Source organism: Aspergillus campestris, assembly GCF_002847485.1.
Source record: "Aspergillus campestris IBT 28561 chromosome Unknown P168scaffold_5, whole genome shotgun sequence".
NCBI classification, from domain to species: Eukaryota; Fungi; Ascomycota; class Eurotiomycetes; order Eurotiales; family Aspergillaceae; genus Aspergillus; species Aspergillus campestris.
This window is the reverse complement of record NW_020194340.1, coordinates 1,407,335-1,422,383: the sequence shown is the minus strand read 5'-3', so window position 1 is coordinate 1,422,383 and position 15,049 is coordinate 1,407,335. Positions and strand designations below refer to the sequence as shown.

General features: G+C 52.1%; 7 protein-coding genes across 7 annotated transcripts; 4 read left to right on the top strand and 3 right to left on the bottom strand.

Moving 5' to 3' along the window:
- Window positions 1-93: 93 nt before the first annotated feature.
- Window positions 94-759, bottom strand: P168DRAFT_234206 (uncharacterized protein; the record flags this gene model as incomplete). The annotated part of the gene is made up of 1 exon (XM_024833405.1): window positions 94-759. The coding sequence occupies one exon, from the start codon at window positions 757-759 to the stop codon at window positions 94-96; it is 666 nt and encodes a 221-aa protein (XP_024693684.1).
- A 180-nt stretch (window positions 760-939) lies between these two features.
- On the bottom strand, window positions 940-2,987 carry P168DRAFT_318123 (uncharacterized protein; the record flags this gene model as incomplete). The annotated part of the gene is made up of 2 exons (XM_024840175.1): window positions 940-1,133; window positions 2,252-2,987. 2 exons carry the CDS (start codon window positions 2,985-2,987, stop codon window positions 940-942), a joined length of 930 nt encoding a protein of 309 aa, XP_024693683.1.
- A 514-nt stretch (window positions 2,988-3,501) lies between these two features.
- On the bottom strand, window positions 3,502-4,428 carry P168DRAFT_304167 (GNAT family N-acetyltransferase; the record flags this gene model as incomplete). Its single annotated transcript, XM_024838822.1, has 3 exons — window positions 3,672-4,428; window positions 3,594-3,609; window positions 3,502-3,545 (listed from the first exon to the last, which is right to left on the bottom strand). The coding sequence occupies exons 1-3, from the start codon at window positions 4,158-4,160 to the stop codon at window positions 3,502-3,504; spliced, it is 549 nt and encodes a 182-aa protein (XP_024693682.1). The 5' UTR covers window positions 4,161-4,428.
- A 996-nt stretch (window positions 4,429-5,424) lies between these two features.
- P168DRAFT_268051 (SDR family NAD(P)-dependent oxidoreductase) lies at window positions 5,425-6,458 on the top strand (the record flags this gene model as incomplete). Its single annotated transcript, XM_024835071.1, has 2 exons — window positions 5,425-5,893; window positions 5,979-6,458. 2 exons carry the CDS (start codon window positions 5,425-5,427, stop codon window positions 6,293-6,295), a joined length of 786 nt encoding a protein of 261 aa, XP_024693681.1. The 3' UTR covers window positions 6,296-6,458.
- Window positions 6,459-8,031: 1,573 nt separating this feature from the next.
- On the top strand, window positions 8,032-9,057 carry P168DRAFT_235121 (zinc finger protein; the record flags this gene model as incomplete). The annotated part of the gene is made up of 1 exon (XM_024833445.1): window positions 8,032-9,057. One exon carries the CDS (start codon window positions 8,032-8,034, stop codon window positions 9,055-9,057), a length of 1,026 nt encoding a protein of 341 aa, XP_024693680.1.
- A 676-nt stretch (window positions 9,058-9,733) lies between these two features.
- On the top strand, window positions 9,734-10,768 carry P168DRAFT_235399 (aldo/keto reductase; the record flags this gene model as incomplete). The annotated part of the gene is made up of 1 exon (XM_024833467.1): window positions 9,734-10,768. One exon carries the CDS (start codon window positions 9,734-9,736, stop codon window positions 10,766-10,768), a length of 1,035 nt encoding a protein of 344 aa, XP_024693679.1.
- Window positions 10,769-13,391: 2,623 nt separating this feature from the next.
- On the top strand, window positions 13,392-14,832 carry P168DRAFT_296761 (uncharacterized protein; the record flags this gene model as incomplete). The annotated part of the gene is made up of 3 exons (XM_024838132.1): window positions 13,392-13,542; window positions 13,845-14,467; window positions 14,500-14,832. The coding sequence occupies 3 exons, from the start codon at window positions 13,392-13,394 to the stop codon at window positions 14,830-14,832; spliced, it is 1,107 nt and encodes a 368-aa protein (XP_024693678.1).
- Window positions 14,833-15,049: the final 217 nt, after the last annotated feature.

The window sequence follows — 15,049 nt, the reverse complement described above, 5'->3', positions numbered from 1 at the left end:
ACCAGGCAGTGCCCCTCACATTCACGTCGGGTGGTTTTTCCATTGCGACGATCGTGCCCATGGACACGAATTAGAAATTCCTCATCAGGACCATCACTCCGAAAACAATCTCCCCAGCAGCGCCAACACCCTCGACAAACACCGACTAACAGGGCCGGCCCCCTCCCGACCATACAGCGCGGGCCCCATGCTCGAAGCACCCATCCCCAGGTCCACGTCCACCCCGGCCATCTCCTTTCCACGGAGATACACATCGCGCAGGAGGACACTCAAATTGGTGAGCACGCCGGAGACCACCTGTCGCGCGAGGAGGGTCTCCTCCTCGGCCTGGAGGGTGAGTTTCCCCAGCGCCATGGGGGATTTGGCACATGTCAGCGAGGAGGCTGCATGGGACGCAGGCGTGGCGGTCGCGGTGCCATTGCCAGAAGCGGTCGCAGTGGGACCAAGCTCGTCGTCGAGGAGGCTGTAGGTGGTGCAGGCTGCGTGGCAGAGGGAGAGCACGGCGTCGGAGAGATCCACGAGCGGGCCATTCAGGTCCTGGTTGTAGCTGTGGCTAGCGCTGTGGCAGGGACTTCTACAGTCCTCAATGGATTTGCAGAGGTCGTCGAAGGGCTGGGTGAGGGTGGTGAGGAAGCTGAAGTCAAAGGAGCCTTGTACAGGGAGGGTGGAGGAGAGGTGTTTGATTTTGGGTGGACAGGGGCAGGGGGCGCTGGAGCTGGAGCTGGAGCTGGTGCTGGTGCTGGTGCTGGTGCTGGTCATTGTGGGTTATCTGGCAGTCTATGATCTAAAGGCAGGTGGAGGTTGGGAGTAGTTTCAGGTGAGGCACAAACCATGAACGGTTAACTAGTTAGTTCGTTGGGCAATACGCATGACTAATTAGTACCCTAAGTGCTTATCTAGCTTCTACCATCTAACCACCATACTATCCTCCCGTTATCACTACGAGAAGAACTGATTCTGTGGCCTCGGTAGACCAAGATGCTCTCGAAGAGTCGTGCCTTCGTACTCGCGGCGGACAATCCCCCGACGCTGCAGCTCGGGGACAAGCCTCTGGCTCATCCGGATCAAACCCAGATGCATCGGTCCTAAGAGCAGCCGACAGGAACGCAATCGCGCTGTTGTAGTGGACGAGGCTGTTGAGCTTTAGCCGCTTGGCGCGGGGATCGTCCACGCTGTCACTAATGACGATCAATGCGGCTGGGAGGATCTTAAAAGAGACCTGATGGTAGTACTAGGCTTTAGGGCAGTGTGGCGGGCAAGAGTAGACTGTGAGTGGAGAAGCGGGCAAGGGGGTGATTCTTATATGGAGTGTAGTTTATTGAGGTTACTTGTTCAGGGCACTTGGTCTCTCGCTCACCCTGTGCTTAGTGATTGCCTTTGGCTGCTCCGGGCGTGCTCGGGTCTACTCAGTGAGTGAAAAGTGGCAAAGGGTGAGCATTGAAACGGAAAGAGTAGGCCATCGACCGTCCTAGAAAATCAAGTACATATGCTCGAGAACTTCCACTGCGTTTATCCTCATGGTACATAGGGTAAAGACACCTGAAGAGTAAAGATGGCATCTAACCATACACAACTGGAAGCAGACAGTATCCATTAGCTCCTCAGATCCACTTCGTCACGCCCTAAAAGTAATGTATTCATTCCCAAGGAAATCTCTTGAAATCTGTAGATCTCCTACTCGTTGATCGGCTCCAATCCCATGTTTGCCACTGTGTTTTCGTTCGAACTTTCTTGCCCTCATTGGCATTATTGCCGGTATCCGCGACTGGATTGGCATCTGGGGTATTCGTCGATTTTTTGTGTTGTATACTTGCCGGCTTGGATTGATTCGGCCTCATTTCGGGTTCCCTCGTCGGTTCTTTGAGTTGTATACTCGCCGGCTTAGGTTGACTTAACCTCATTCCAGGTTCTCTTGTCGGTTCTTTGGGTTGTATACTCGCCGGCTTGGGTTGATTCGGTCTCATTTCGGGTTTCCTCGTCGGTTCTTTGGGCTGTATACTCACCGGCCTGGGTTGATTCGACCTCTCCTCAGGTTTCATCATCGACCCCCCGTCCATGCCCTTAGGCCGTTCAGGCTCATTGGTTGTTTTCGAGACCATATTCCCCGGCTCCGGAGGTTTATCATTTGGCCCAGTCCCACCGTGCCAAGACGAACATCCACAAGCTTGATCTATTCGCTGGCCATATGGTAACATTAATGGGTTTGCCGCTGTTATATCCGAGGGGGCAGGGTGTCGGAGGAAATCTCTACCATCACCGCGCAAGTTGTAGATGACTGTCTGGTGAAAGTGCCAGCGGAGCAGGTCATCGTTGACTCTCCACGGATTTCCAGGATCTCGACACACGGGATGTAATGCAAAGCCTTGGCAAGGTGTCGTGGTGGGATGAAAGCTGATTATGCGATATCCGTTATCCGGGTCAATCGCAATCTGACGAGCCTCCCAGGCATTGTAGACAGGTTCTTCGAGGGTGATGATGTTTTGCGCACAATGGACTCCTTCCGGGGGAGTGGGGAATGGCAGCAAGGAGAATACGTCGCCTTGACCACTGGGAAATATGTACGCCATCTTTGTGGTAGGCCATTCTCCCCGTTGGTTTGGTTGGAGCATTCCCAAAATGGCGCAGTGGCCGCGGTCGCGGTCTTTGACGCGCTGAATGAAGTCCTGGTTTCTAGGCGTGCTGTCTAGTTTTCGATCTAGGATTAGCTGACCCGTGGGGTGGACGCTAGCTCCGGCCCTCAGCGGCGTCAGAACGTAAATATCATGCTGAATTGGTTGTTGATCGTTTGGAAGCTCGATATCGGTCGACTCGGAATGGATAGAGAAGGCCCCCTCTGCGTGGTACACAATGCGAATCATCTTGGATAGCTCGGCATTGGTGAGGTGGTCCGACGCATAGAGCCCGCCACGGAAAGCGAGAAACTTGTCACTGAACCTGATGAATACGTTCCGCGTTTTCCAGGGATATCCAACGTCACGAGTGTCCATTTGCTTTATTAGGTGGATGGACGGACGTAATGTGGTTGGAGACAATTGAAGTATGCGGATAATCACGATGTGATCAATCTCGAAGTAGACCCTAACTCTCCTTGTGGAATCCTGCTAATGTATGGTCTATGCTGATAGTATATAGTAGATAGTAAAATAGTCCGGATTAATAATGGCGTGTAGACCTTCAAACGACAGTGAATATTCGTGGTATAGATCGGTGATATCGATACGATCAGTTGATATTCGGATATATATTATGTCTAGTCAATGATGAGGTGCTCCTTCCACATACGCGTCATGACAGTCATGAGAATGGGAAGGTATGCCATCAGTAATTCAACTGTATAGTGTGCAAGGATGGCAGGTTCAATCGGTCAAGCGCAGGGCTTAACTATACATGAGCTGGCATTTAGATCTATTAATTGTGGATCAGCCTCGCCGCGGCGCATCATCCACAAAGTGCTTGATCGATATCGTTCTGCCATCCTGCTCCACTTACTTCATGCTGGTACTACTTGATAGAACCTTTGATCAAGAAGCGGAGGCCACTTGACACTAGCATGATGGAGAAAGATCAGCATGTTCTATACCACTGGCACTCACACTCGAAGCCCAACGCCTTTAGATCAAGCAATAAAAATGAGGAAGCTATAGAACAAGCACCCACTCCTCCCCTAAAACCTTCTCCCCAAACCCCTCATGCTCCTCCTCCCGCACCAGCGAGAACCCCTCCGCCGCATACAGCCTCCTCGCCGACTCAAGAACCCTCTGCGTCCAAAGCACAACCCTCGCATACCCCATCTCCCGAGCAAATTCCACGCAAGCGCGGACGAGCGCCTTCCCCACGCCTCTCCCCCGCGCGCGGGGCTCCACGAGTAGCAATCTCAGCTTCGCGGAGGAGGGCTGGTCCGGTTCGCGGACAAGCATGATGCAGCCTAGGTTGCGGCTTTCATGCTTGTCGCTGCTGTGGTCGTCTTCAGCGATCCAGCAGCGCTCGGTAGCTGGGTCGTGGTGAGTCTGGAAATCGGTGGCGATCTGGTCGACGAGGTTGGAGAAGCCTTGCCCCCAGTTGCGTTCTTCGGCGTAGAGGGCGCCGTGGCGGGCTGTTATCCAGGGGATGTCGGATGGGGTATGGGTGCGGAGGGTGAAGGTTGGTTGTTTGGAGTCCATATTGGCGGTATAGGGCACTGAGTGCGTGGGTGCCAAATGGTGTGGAATGCGAGGTTTAGGTGAAGTTGACTATAAGTGATCCCTTTGGAAGCCGTGTTTTCTCTTCTCGCTCTGTTTCTCTACTGTCGTTATTTCTTTTATCATGTTCCGCTCCGATATCGTTCTCATTTGTTCGGATGCGTTGTGGGGCACTTCTCCCCGCTGTCATTTGTAGGGCGTGCGCGCGGTGGGGATCTACCGTGTTGACTCAAGTCCATCAGACCTTGATATGGTTCGATATCCCCCCCCCCCCCCCCCCCCGGCCACTGACGTATGGAAGCATCAATAGCATCCCAACTACCACCGCTCATATAAAGATGGATGATGTAGTCAGCTCGTGGGTAACATGTAACATTGAGATAAGCGATGGTCGTGACAACGAAACAGCTAGGTCTTATCTCAGCTTCGGCGATGGAGAGGAGATCAACAACTGACAGAAGGATATTCTCAGGCTATCAAGCCAGCTGGAATGGAGACGAACCCATTGAAAGTATTCCCCAGCACGCAGCCTAACCTCGCTTCAAAGCGCCTGCACTATCTGATCCTTACCGACATGATCAAAATGGACATGAGAGACCCGACCCCTTGCATCGATCAATACCGGGACACTATTGAACTGTCATTCCTTCCCCGCTCATACAGACATTGTATTCTAGACGTCCCAGTTCTCCACAAGATCAAGTTCTTGATCGAAAGAACGCCAGCAAATGTGCGATCCATTCCAGTGCAGTATTCGTCAGCTGGAGCGACACAAGATCCAGACTCGATATGTCCGCAGACAATCTAAGCAAAGTAGCACCTCGCTTCCGTTATATAAATAGATGCATCGCTATACGGCATCAACACGGGCTTTGGTCCCATTCCATCAACTGAGCCCTAGCCGAACATGGCATTCTGCCTCAGGCATCGGCAAGGAGACCCGCTTATACGCAATACGAAAGGAATACGCAACACGCGGCCCCATCCTGCCAGCCGTGATAGGTCCACCGCGAACCACTTTGACGGACTCCTAGATTAAGCCAGGACATTTAGCAGAAAACGGTGGGTAGATGGGAGGTCGTACGGTACTGGATGGATCGATTCCACCGGTCTGGACTGGGGCGGAATGAATGCGCTGATATAAAAGGCCAGGGGCTGTCGCAATTTGGGCCCCTTTACTCTCCAACACCGTCACTCGCAACATCTAGCCCGAAAAAAGAAGATTTATACCTTTAAAAAATATACAATGACCGATATCACTGGAAAGACCTGTCTCGTAACCGGCGGCGCCGGCGGCCTCGGCAAGGCCATCGCCACACGGTTCCTCGCTGCCAACGCCAACGTCGTCATCTGCGACATCAACGAGGCCAGACTGCAGGAGACAGAGACGGAGTTGTCAGCCAGCAGCAGCGCGGGCAAGGTCAAGGCGATCAAGGCGGATATCACTTCGGCGGCGGCTGTGCAGACCCTCTTTGACGAGATTGTCGCCACGTTCGGCAAGGTCGATATCCTCGTTAACAATGCCGGCATCATGGACCGGTTTGACCCCGTCGGCGACCTCGACGAGAACCTCTGGGACAAGGTCATCGCCGTGAACCTGACGGCACCGTTCCTGCTGAGCAAGCTGGCGGTGCAAAACATGCTCGCGCAGGAGAAGGTCGAGGGGAACATCGTCAATATCGTTTCGTTGGCGGGGCGGGGTGGCGGCGTTGCTGGTATGATATGATATTTCCCTCCCCCTCTCCTATCTAGATGTCGAGGTTGCTGTGCTTTGATTGGGAAGGTGCTAATAATGTCCAGGCGCCGCATACACGGCCAGCAAACACGGCCTCGTCGGTCTCACGAAGAACACAGCCGTCTCGTACGGCAACAAGGGCATTCGGTGCAATGCACTCATGATGGGCGGCATGGAAACCAACATCACCGAGGCGTTCATGGCCGGAGTCAATCGCGAAGGCATGGACCGCATTGGGGCGCTCATGCAGGCGATGCAGGTCCCCATGTGTCCGCTGGGAGATGTTGCGGAGGTGGTGTTCTCGTTGACATGTGGGCCTGGAGCCAGGTTGATGAACGGGAATTGCGTGCCTGTTGATAATGGCTTTTCGGCTGTTGCTTAGATGTGGTGTTTTGGTCAATGTGTATATAGTAGAATAATCCGAGTCATAAACTTGTTATTGTATAGTCTGAACCAATTGCACCAAAAAGCCGAACGGTATTTGGGTCAGGCTGGATATGGCTGATATTCCCAGCATATAGTGATATACATAAAGTGATATATGCAGACGCGTCGACGCGTCCCACTCCACGCCATTTCCTGGGTCAGCCTTATAAGTGGGTTTTCGCGGGTGGTGTGATGTTTATTCTTCACGACCCGGTGGCTGAGGCCTGGGGTAATAGAGACAATAGGTCCATATAGGGCCAACAGCATAAGGTGTGATTCGATCCATGGGCTGAGCCACACTGCAAACTGCCCCTGGTAGAGGATTAGACCCCAGAACCCCGAAATTCTATGAAGGGGACAGAACGAGCCACTATTGTGCCGTAAATAGTACCCTACCATGGCTCAGCCACATAGTTTGTGAAGGAGGGTACTGCGGCACAGGAGGGACCTGCGTCCAGACCACTTACTATGTCGTTTTCTTCCCAGGTCTTCTGTAGGAGCGACAGGGGTATTTGGTATTTTCCTCCATTGGGTGTTTCACGGGCTGAGGCCAGATAGAGAATGATGTCGTTTGTGAATTGAGGATAGGTGAATACTACCCTACCTACGAGATATCACACTTGGTTTGGTGGTTGGTTTTCCCGCCAGCCACATTTTGGCTGAATGACTCGCTCGGTAGAGTGTTCGAGACGCCGGGCTTTGACTGCAAGACAAACCGTTACTATAGATGGGTGTGTGTAGTGGTTGTTTGGTAGGGTGGGAACCAAATATTTGATGCAACTGTGAGTCATGTCTTTTGCCCTTTTACTTTGTGAGGTCTCGAGTTGGGTCAGATTGACTGCTGAGCCTAGAATAGCTTTAGGTGCCACAGAGTCCCGTGTATCCTAACATAGATCGACATGGATTCAGTCTACTCTCTATGAGATTGATGGACACATGATCTCCAGATTCCCCGAATCATAAAGTAAGATAGACCATAGAAGGGATGGAACAAACCCTCAGGGAGGTAATTTATAGGTACGATGAATTGTTAATAATGTCAATAAAGCCTAGCAAATGAGTACGGACAGCTGGACAATGTAGAATAGGCAAGAAAACATACCCAGATGGTCTGTAGTCGATGATATATTTGACTACTCGAAGTCACCTCCATCTTTCTGAAATGATCAAGTAAAATCTCTTCTTGACTTGAAGACCAAATAGGGGAGACCGATTAAACATTATCATGAGAGATATGTGATATGATCATTTGCAGTGGTGACTGTACTACTTCAGGAGAGCAAGTCAGTCAGTTATGTAGATCAGTCACAGGAGTAGGAATAATGGGATATATACAAAATCCATCATCATGAAACATTATCTTCACTAGGGAATGAGTATATACTTTTCTATAATCATCATGTATGTGAGTCAATGCAGGAAACTATACCGGGACAGCACCACTAGTAACCATATAAGGAAAGTAAAAGTGAACAACTGACGAATTAGCTCAAATATCAGGTAGCTCTACATAGTTCTAGACTTCCCAGAATTATATCGTGAAAGTTCCGATCTTGAATCAAAGTTCCCTTGTCATGAACAAAAAAGCTCAATCCCTCACCAATCATTCCTCACCCGCGGATTCCTCTCACCTCACCATAACAACACTCACTTCCAAACACCATGACCATCGACCACAAAGTCACCACATCTATGGCCCAATTCCACAAAATCGGCCAAGGCTTTTGCGGCACGGTTTGGGCATCCAGCACTACAGGGCCCGCCTTCAAGCGCGAAGACGGTGGCCCTGGCAGATCGCTAGAGAACGACTACCAGATGCACCAGATTGTCCAACACAGCCTGAACCAGACAACCATCAAAAACAGCCATCTCCGAGTCCAAGTCTCAGACTGCCATTGCTTTATCAGACCCGATACAGAGGAAGATCGAGAATGGTGGAAAGACAACCTCCACCGCTTCCCGCCGGGATACGCCCCGTGCAATACCCTCCAGTCGCAGCGCATTCCGCCATTCCCGCTGCATACTAGGGAGTTGCTCGTTAGCAGATTCTGTCCGGCGGAGCTTAGAGAGGAGATTCTAAAGAGTAAGGCTAACGAGGATTGTCTCGTCAGACCGTACCTTGGTCGAAGACGCATTCGCCAGCATGGTTCCACACCCCTTGGTTCTGATCCTGCTCCCCGGCGTCGAGTGAGATCGTTCTTCTCGCTGCGGAATTATCCCCTCCATGTGGACCAGATGGAGAAGTTGGGCATTCCTGCTAGAGATATCCGGCTTTACGCGCGGATGATGGCCAACGCCCTGGCTACTTTGCATTGGGTGGGTGAGATCGACGCGAATGATGTCGAGTTTGTGCTTGCTCCTCCGCCTCCTCCTTCTCCTTCTACTACTACTACCACTCAAAGCACACAAAACCCCTCCAACATAATATCCAATGTGCTTGGAAGCCACACCATGTGGATTCTAGATTTCGACCTGTGCAGGAGTCTCCCTATCAACGCGGCGGGCATGGAGCAAGCGGCGACGGCTTTTCTGCGTAACGACCCGTTTTATCCTCGTCCGGGCAGAGACGATCCAAAGTTGTGGAATGCGTTTCGCGAGCAGTACCTCCGCACCGCTGAGGATTGTTGTTGTCGATTGACGGTGGGTTGTTCGTCGGAGGCGAAGAAGCGGTTGTTGCTTTCGAGGCTGTTTGTTGAGTTGGTTGAGAATGGGCATTAGATTTACTGTGTCTAGGTGTGTCTAGAGACTGGTGCTCTGCCTTGAACTGGGGAGAAGGGGATATTGCACACTTTGTATTTGTATTTTTAGAGAGGGGTCTGGGGTTGATTGATTGAGGGATCCGAAGCAATGGATAAGGTCTATCTCCAATAGGTAACCAACAGAACTACACCCTAGTTTCGTTCTCAAAGAAAACCCGTCGCCGTCATTCTTGATATCGGCTTGGGGTCTGGAATGAACATGTCAACTCCGAATGTAGGGTTTACTTCACATGATGCGCCATCACCAGCTACCCGTCTGACTAGCTTGTAGGCCGTAAGAAATAGGCGAAATCTACTAGGCCATGTCCACTGATGAGGTGCTTGACCCCGCCCATTCGTACTACATACAGTAACTAACTCCTACATTTCGATCTGCAATGCAAAAATTAGTTAAATCAGTGGATGATCACTAAGTTGATGATAAATCAGTGGATGACAGACAGGCAGAGATGATGACACGGACATAAGCGTGCAACGTCAGTTACTAACTCCGAGTCGATATCTACATGCCTACCTATAAAGCGTCACCAACCCCGCACGCATCACGACACACCATCAGTCAGTCCACGACTGAAACATTCTCCATCAAAACCCACTATACACGCTCCAGATACTACACTACACTCACCACAAACATGAAGTACGTCCAACTCGGCAAAAGCGGCCTCCGCGTATCTCCCATCTGCGTCGGCTGCATGAGCTACGGCACCCCCGGCAAGCAACTCGACTGGGCAATCGGCGAAGCCGACGCGTTGCCCATCCTAAACCACTGCTACAAGTCCGGTCTCAACTTCTACGACACAGCCAACATGTACTCCAACGGCGACTCGGAGATCATCCTCGGCAAGGCGATCAAGGAATTCAACTGGGACCGGGAGGCCATAGTGATCGCGACCAAAGTGTGGGCTCCTGTGGGACGGGGGTTCGAGAAGCCGCTTCGGATGGCGGAGCATGACCGTGACAATACGGGGTACGTCAATCAGTATGGTTTGAGTCGCAAGCATATCTTCGATAGTGTGGATGCGAGCCTGAAGCGGCTCGATCTGCCGTATGTGGATCTGCTGCAGATACACCGGTTTGATCCGCATACGTCGCCGCGGGAGACGATGGAGGCGCTGCATGATGTGGTCAAGTCGGGTAAGGTGCGGTATATTGGGGCGAGCTCGATGTGGGCGCATCAGCTGCTGGAGTATCAGTATACGGCGCGGCTGCACGGGTGGACGGAGTTTGTGAGTATGCAGAATCTGCATAATGCGATGTATCGCGAGGAGGAGAGGGAGATGTTTCCGGCTTGTGCGCAGTTCGGCATGGGCGGCATCCCGTGGAGTCCTGTCGCGCAGGGGTTTTTGACCAGGCCGTGGGGGGAGTATGGGGGGACGACGCGGGGGGAGGGGCAGGATGGTAAGTTGATGGGGAGGCATATTACAGAGGCGGATCGGAGGGTTAATGAGCGGGTTGAGGAGATTGCGAGGGCGCGGGGCGTGTCGATGGCTGTTGTTGCGCTTGCTTGGGCGCTGTCGAAACCGTTTATTACGTCGCCGATTGTGGGGATGAGTAAGGAGGAGAGGGTGGATGAGGCTGTCCAGGCGATTGACTTTGAGCTTGGGGAGGATGAGATTCGGAGTATTGATGAGTTGTATGAGCCGAAACATGTGGTGGGACATCAGTAGGGACATGATAGTGGACTGATGAGAGTATTGGGTGTTGACTCTGAATCTTGAAACCTGGTGTGTGATGAGATTATTTCTGCGTGGTCTAGACTCTTTAAAGAACATCCCTATCAGACAGAAACTGCATCCCCTGATCACTCCAATTGCGGGATTAATCTTTCCCTGCTGTCCATCCACGTAAATTCCCGAGACAAGCATCCCTCCACCCTAAGATAGCGACTTATCTCACCCTTTCGCAGAACGCGAAACCAACACCATGGCCCAGACCAGAGACTTTTGGCGCATGTATACACCCGGACCTGACATCCACCCCGTCATCACACTGCAGGTGATCCTGCCGCTCTGGGGCGTAGTTAATGCCGTGCGATATGAAAGCTTGGACCATGACCAGGCTCCGGATGGATAGACGCGGAGACTACCTGCGCCGCCACAGGAGTAAGTCGTCATGGGGGTTAGCTTACTCTACTCTGGTGGATTTTTACGAACAGCCACAACTGTGCACCGCGCCGCAGCTGAGCTGGAAGTCGAGCGCTAGAGCCGCGCCAAGGGACGCGACTCGTGTCGGATCCGGCCTTGTCGCACGGGCGCATGTTGACGTTGGAGGATAGGATAGAAAATAATCCGTAGGTATGGAAGATAGTCGCCCGGTGGCGAATTCAGAAAAGCGACGACACCGTTGACAATAACGATGAGGGCGCCGAAACAGGCAATACATGAAGCACCCAGTCTAAGTATATCCACCCATCCACACCACAATAGATGGCGTCGACAGTTTTGGCTACCCACCCTTCTTGAGTTTTGACCGGGGCAGGGGGTCTGTGAACATCGATTGGTGGGCTGTGCTGTGACGCCTGACCGATCAACGTTTTGATCACCATGAATGGCTGGGGTCGACGTTGCGTCTGACGAAACTGTCCTTTAGCGTCGGCATATCTGCTAGATCTTTAGCAGCATGGGGGGTGATGTGAGTGATGTGGTTTGATTCCGTCATGGAGCATATGCTTTACATGATCCGTTCGGATGGTTCGATGGGTAGAGCATAGTAGCTGTCCGACAAACCTATCAATAGGGGTATACTACTCCGTGGTTGTTGAATTTATTTTGGATTATTTTATCTCTTAATCATTCTCCCCCCTTCTTGGAATATCTGCTTGACACGCGTCTAATGATTCTATTTTCACCCATGGATGCCTGGACACCCTGGCTCACTGCAGTGCCATGATAGACAGTGGATGTAAATATCCCATGCTGACGATTGGGCGAACTAGGCAGCCCTGTACTGGGGGAAAAGACATCCCCAAAGGCCACATTGGCCAGTGAGACGGATGATGGTGGGGAAGGTGGGCGAGTCAGACGATCGGCTCACCCAAAAAGAAATGGAAAAATGTCTTGCATGGGAGAGTTGCAGACTAGTGGCAGTGCTACTGTGATTCATGATGGGGATGATTGATGCCTCTTGACTGCGCCCAATCGAGTCCAGAGGAGTCGTCACTATCACTTCCCCCTGGTCATCCATTTATTTGATCCATTACCTTGTCTCTAGTTTTGGATATCTTCTGAGGGTCGACTCTTCTGCAGACAAGGTCAGCCGATTCCATCGGGTGGATACACTTCTCTCCTCGATCTTATTTAAAGAGTGCACCAAACCCTCTCGGCTTGGTCGATGGGTCAAGTTGCACAGACTCTTTCCTGGCCCTCCGATCATTACCTGGTTTTGCCCTTGCATGCATATATTTGCATCCTGTACCCGTACCGTCCAACCGATCCTAGGCTCGAGTCGATCGTGACGGGCGTGCCCGTGAGGCGGATGCAGTCATCCAACCATTGTCCATTCTGTATTACAAGATTATATTGTTCTTTGTTCGCGTCCAGCCGACAAAGTGCGTCATTGTTGAGTGGAGCCTATAGACCTCTACCGTCTACACTCCATACTAAGGGTTAGTGTCCGTCGGTGCCGAGAAGACCTCCATGGGCCGCATGAGATTGTGATTGTATTGTGAGTCAACAATCTCTTTCTTTCTCACCTCTTTTTTGTTCTTATATATGTTTATTGCTATTTCTTTCCTTCTGTTTCCGTTTCCCTATTTGTGTGTCCCCTTACTTCTATCTCGTCATAATCTGTCTCTCCAGAGCCCCAGGTATTTCTCTTGTCTGTCCTTGTTTCCATACCGTCTGTAACTGTCTTTCCCCACTCTTACCCGCGTCTCCCGCCTATGACGCCATGTATCCGCTTGTTTTGCCCTTTTAACCTTTTCTTTCTTTTCCTTCTATTGATTTGATTGTATTGAATCATTTTACCCCGCAACGCTAATGCGCAAAGCAGGATTGAGCTACTTCTGTTTGATATTGTATTCTATTGGATTCGGTATTTGGTGTTTGTTGTTTGGGGGTTACGATTGATCAGTTTATTCGACCAAAACAAAACGAGGCCAACATCTCCAATCCCTGCTGCGTCATTTTCCCTGATTGGTCGTGATCCATTTTGCAACCCAGGTTGACAGGGACCGACGCCATCCGCTCAGGCATCCGCTCAGGGCCGTTCCTGGCCTGACTTTACGGGGCGCATCTCCACCCGGGGGCAAAGCAAATAATAAATAAAAAATCAGAGACAAGGGAAGAAAAAATGAAGGGGAAAAAAGGAAGAGATATGGGAGGGATAAAAACCTCGTCCATAGCCACATCTCCACGAGACTCCTCTGCCTCCTCCACTTCCTCCTCGCCCTCTCTCTATCCCTCCTCTTACAGTTCCATTCATTCTCCACCACTCCTCAGCAGTAAGTTGTCCATCTAACTGGCTTTCTTAAAATATCCCCTCCTTGATCCAATCATATACCCACAACTACCGCTTCCCCTCATTCTTCCCAACTGAGTCTTCCAACTTCTCCCTCAGGGTCAAGTGGTCATCCCTCTGATTGGCCTCTGACCTCTCATCTACTCTGCTGCCCGTCCATGATTTGTGTGAATCTCGTTCGCTGGCACCATTCCTGCACTGTCCTCCCCCCACCTGACACGTCTCGCATGCCTCGCTAGTCACGACATTCTCGGTCCGAGATTCTTGCTGATCGCGTGCTCTTAGCCAACTTTCTCCCCTCATCGTGGTCCCCATCGTATCGGTCATCGGATACCCACGCGAGGGACCAACTAGAGACGTTAATCGCCAGACACGGTAGCCCCACCCGCGTTTCGCTGTCTTCCTTGGAAGACTTGACGGCAACCTCCTCCACATTTAACCCCCCGTCACCGCACCGTTCGGATTCCCCTCTGGCCGAAGCGATTGACTCCTTGGACTCCCTCACCCTCGCCAGTCCTGTCTCCCGACCGATTCCTATTCCCAAACCATCCCACCACACCCACCAAGACGATCTCCCCGTCACTCCGCTGACCGGGCGTTTTGACAAAGGGTACTACTTTGCCCACCGTCGTCCGTCCTCCGACCGGAACGGCGACTCCCACCCTCGCCGACGCAGCGATCAATCCAGTCATCGCGTCCGCCGTGGTCACACGTCCAGAATGCGTGCCGACAACTCGTCCTTCTACTCCCCGGTTGTGTCACCCACCATGACCCCCTCCGGGCGCTCCTCTTCTCCCCAGCCGACTCATCCCCGAGGTTCATCGACCTCCAAATCCGTCCCCTCCTTTCCCCTGGACAGCCTCCCCGGTTCCACCCTACCGTCTACCCGCCCACGAGCGGCTCGCAGGGTATTACCACACCGCTTTCGTCAGCGAGCCAGTCTCGTCACTATACCTACCGTACGCCCTCGGCGGGGTCTCGAGATCCCGTGCGCCAGTACCGAGAGATGATGGAGGGCGTCTCGGCCTATCGGCCGCCCTCCCGACCGCTCTCCCCCAGTCCGTCGGCTCCGCGCCTGGATCCCCTTTGCAGCCCGGGGCCCGTGACCCCGCTGGTCCTGGAGGACGCTGGAGGCTACTTTCCCTCCGGTGTTGCCAGTGCTGATCCATGTTTGGGCAACCAGCCAGCCGGGTCGGATGTTCTCGAGCGGCGTCGCGCCCATGAGAACGAGCGGACTCGCCAGAAGGCGCGAAAGACTCCCAAGGGTCGGTGATTACCATCGCCGGACACCATCTCTACTGCCAACCTTTCATCTTCTTCTTGTTGTCCTTACCCCGAGCCGCGCCGCTTTCGACTCCACGGTCTCTAAAATTTGTCGATGTATTATGATTGCTTCCATTTCTATCTATACCCCAGCACGCCTGATATGCTACGACCTCTCCACCTTCTCTGCTCTTCTCTTTCCTTCCGTGATTGTGTTATTTTTTTTA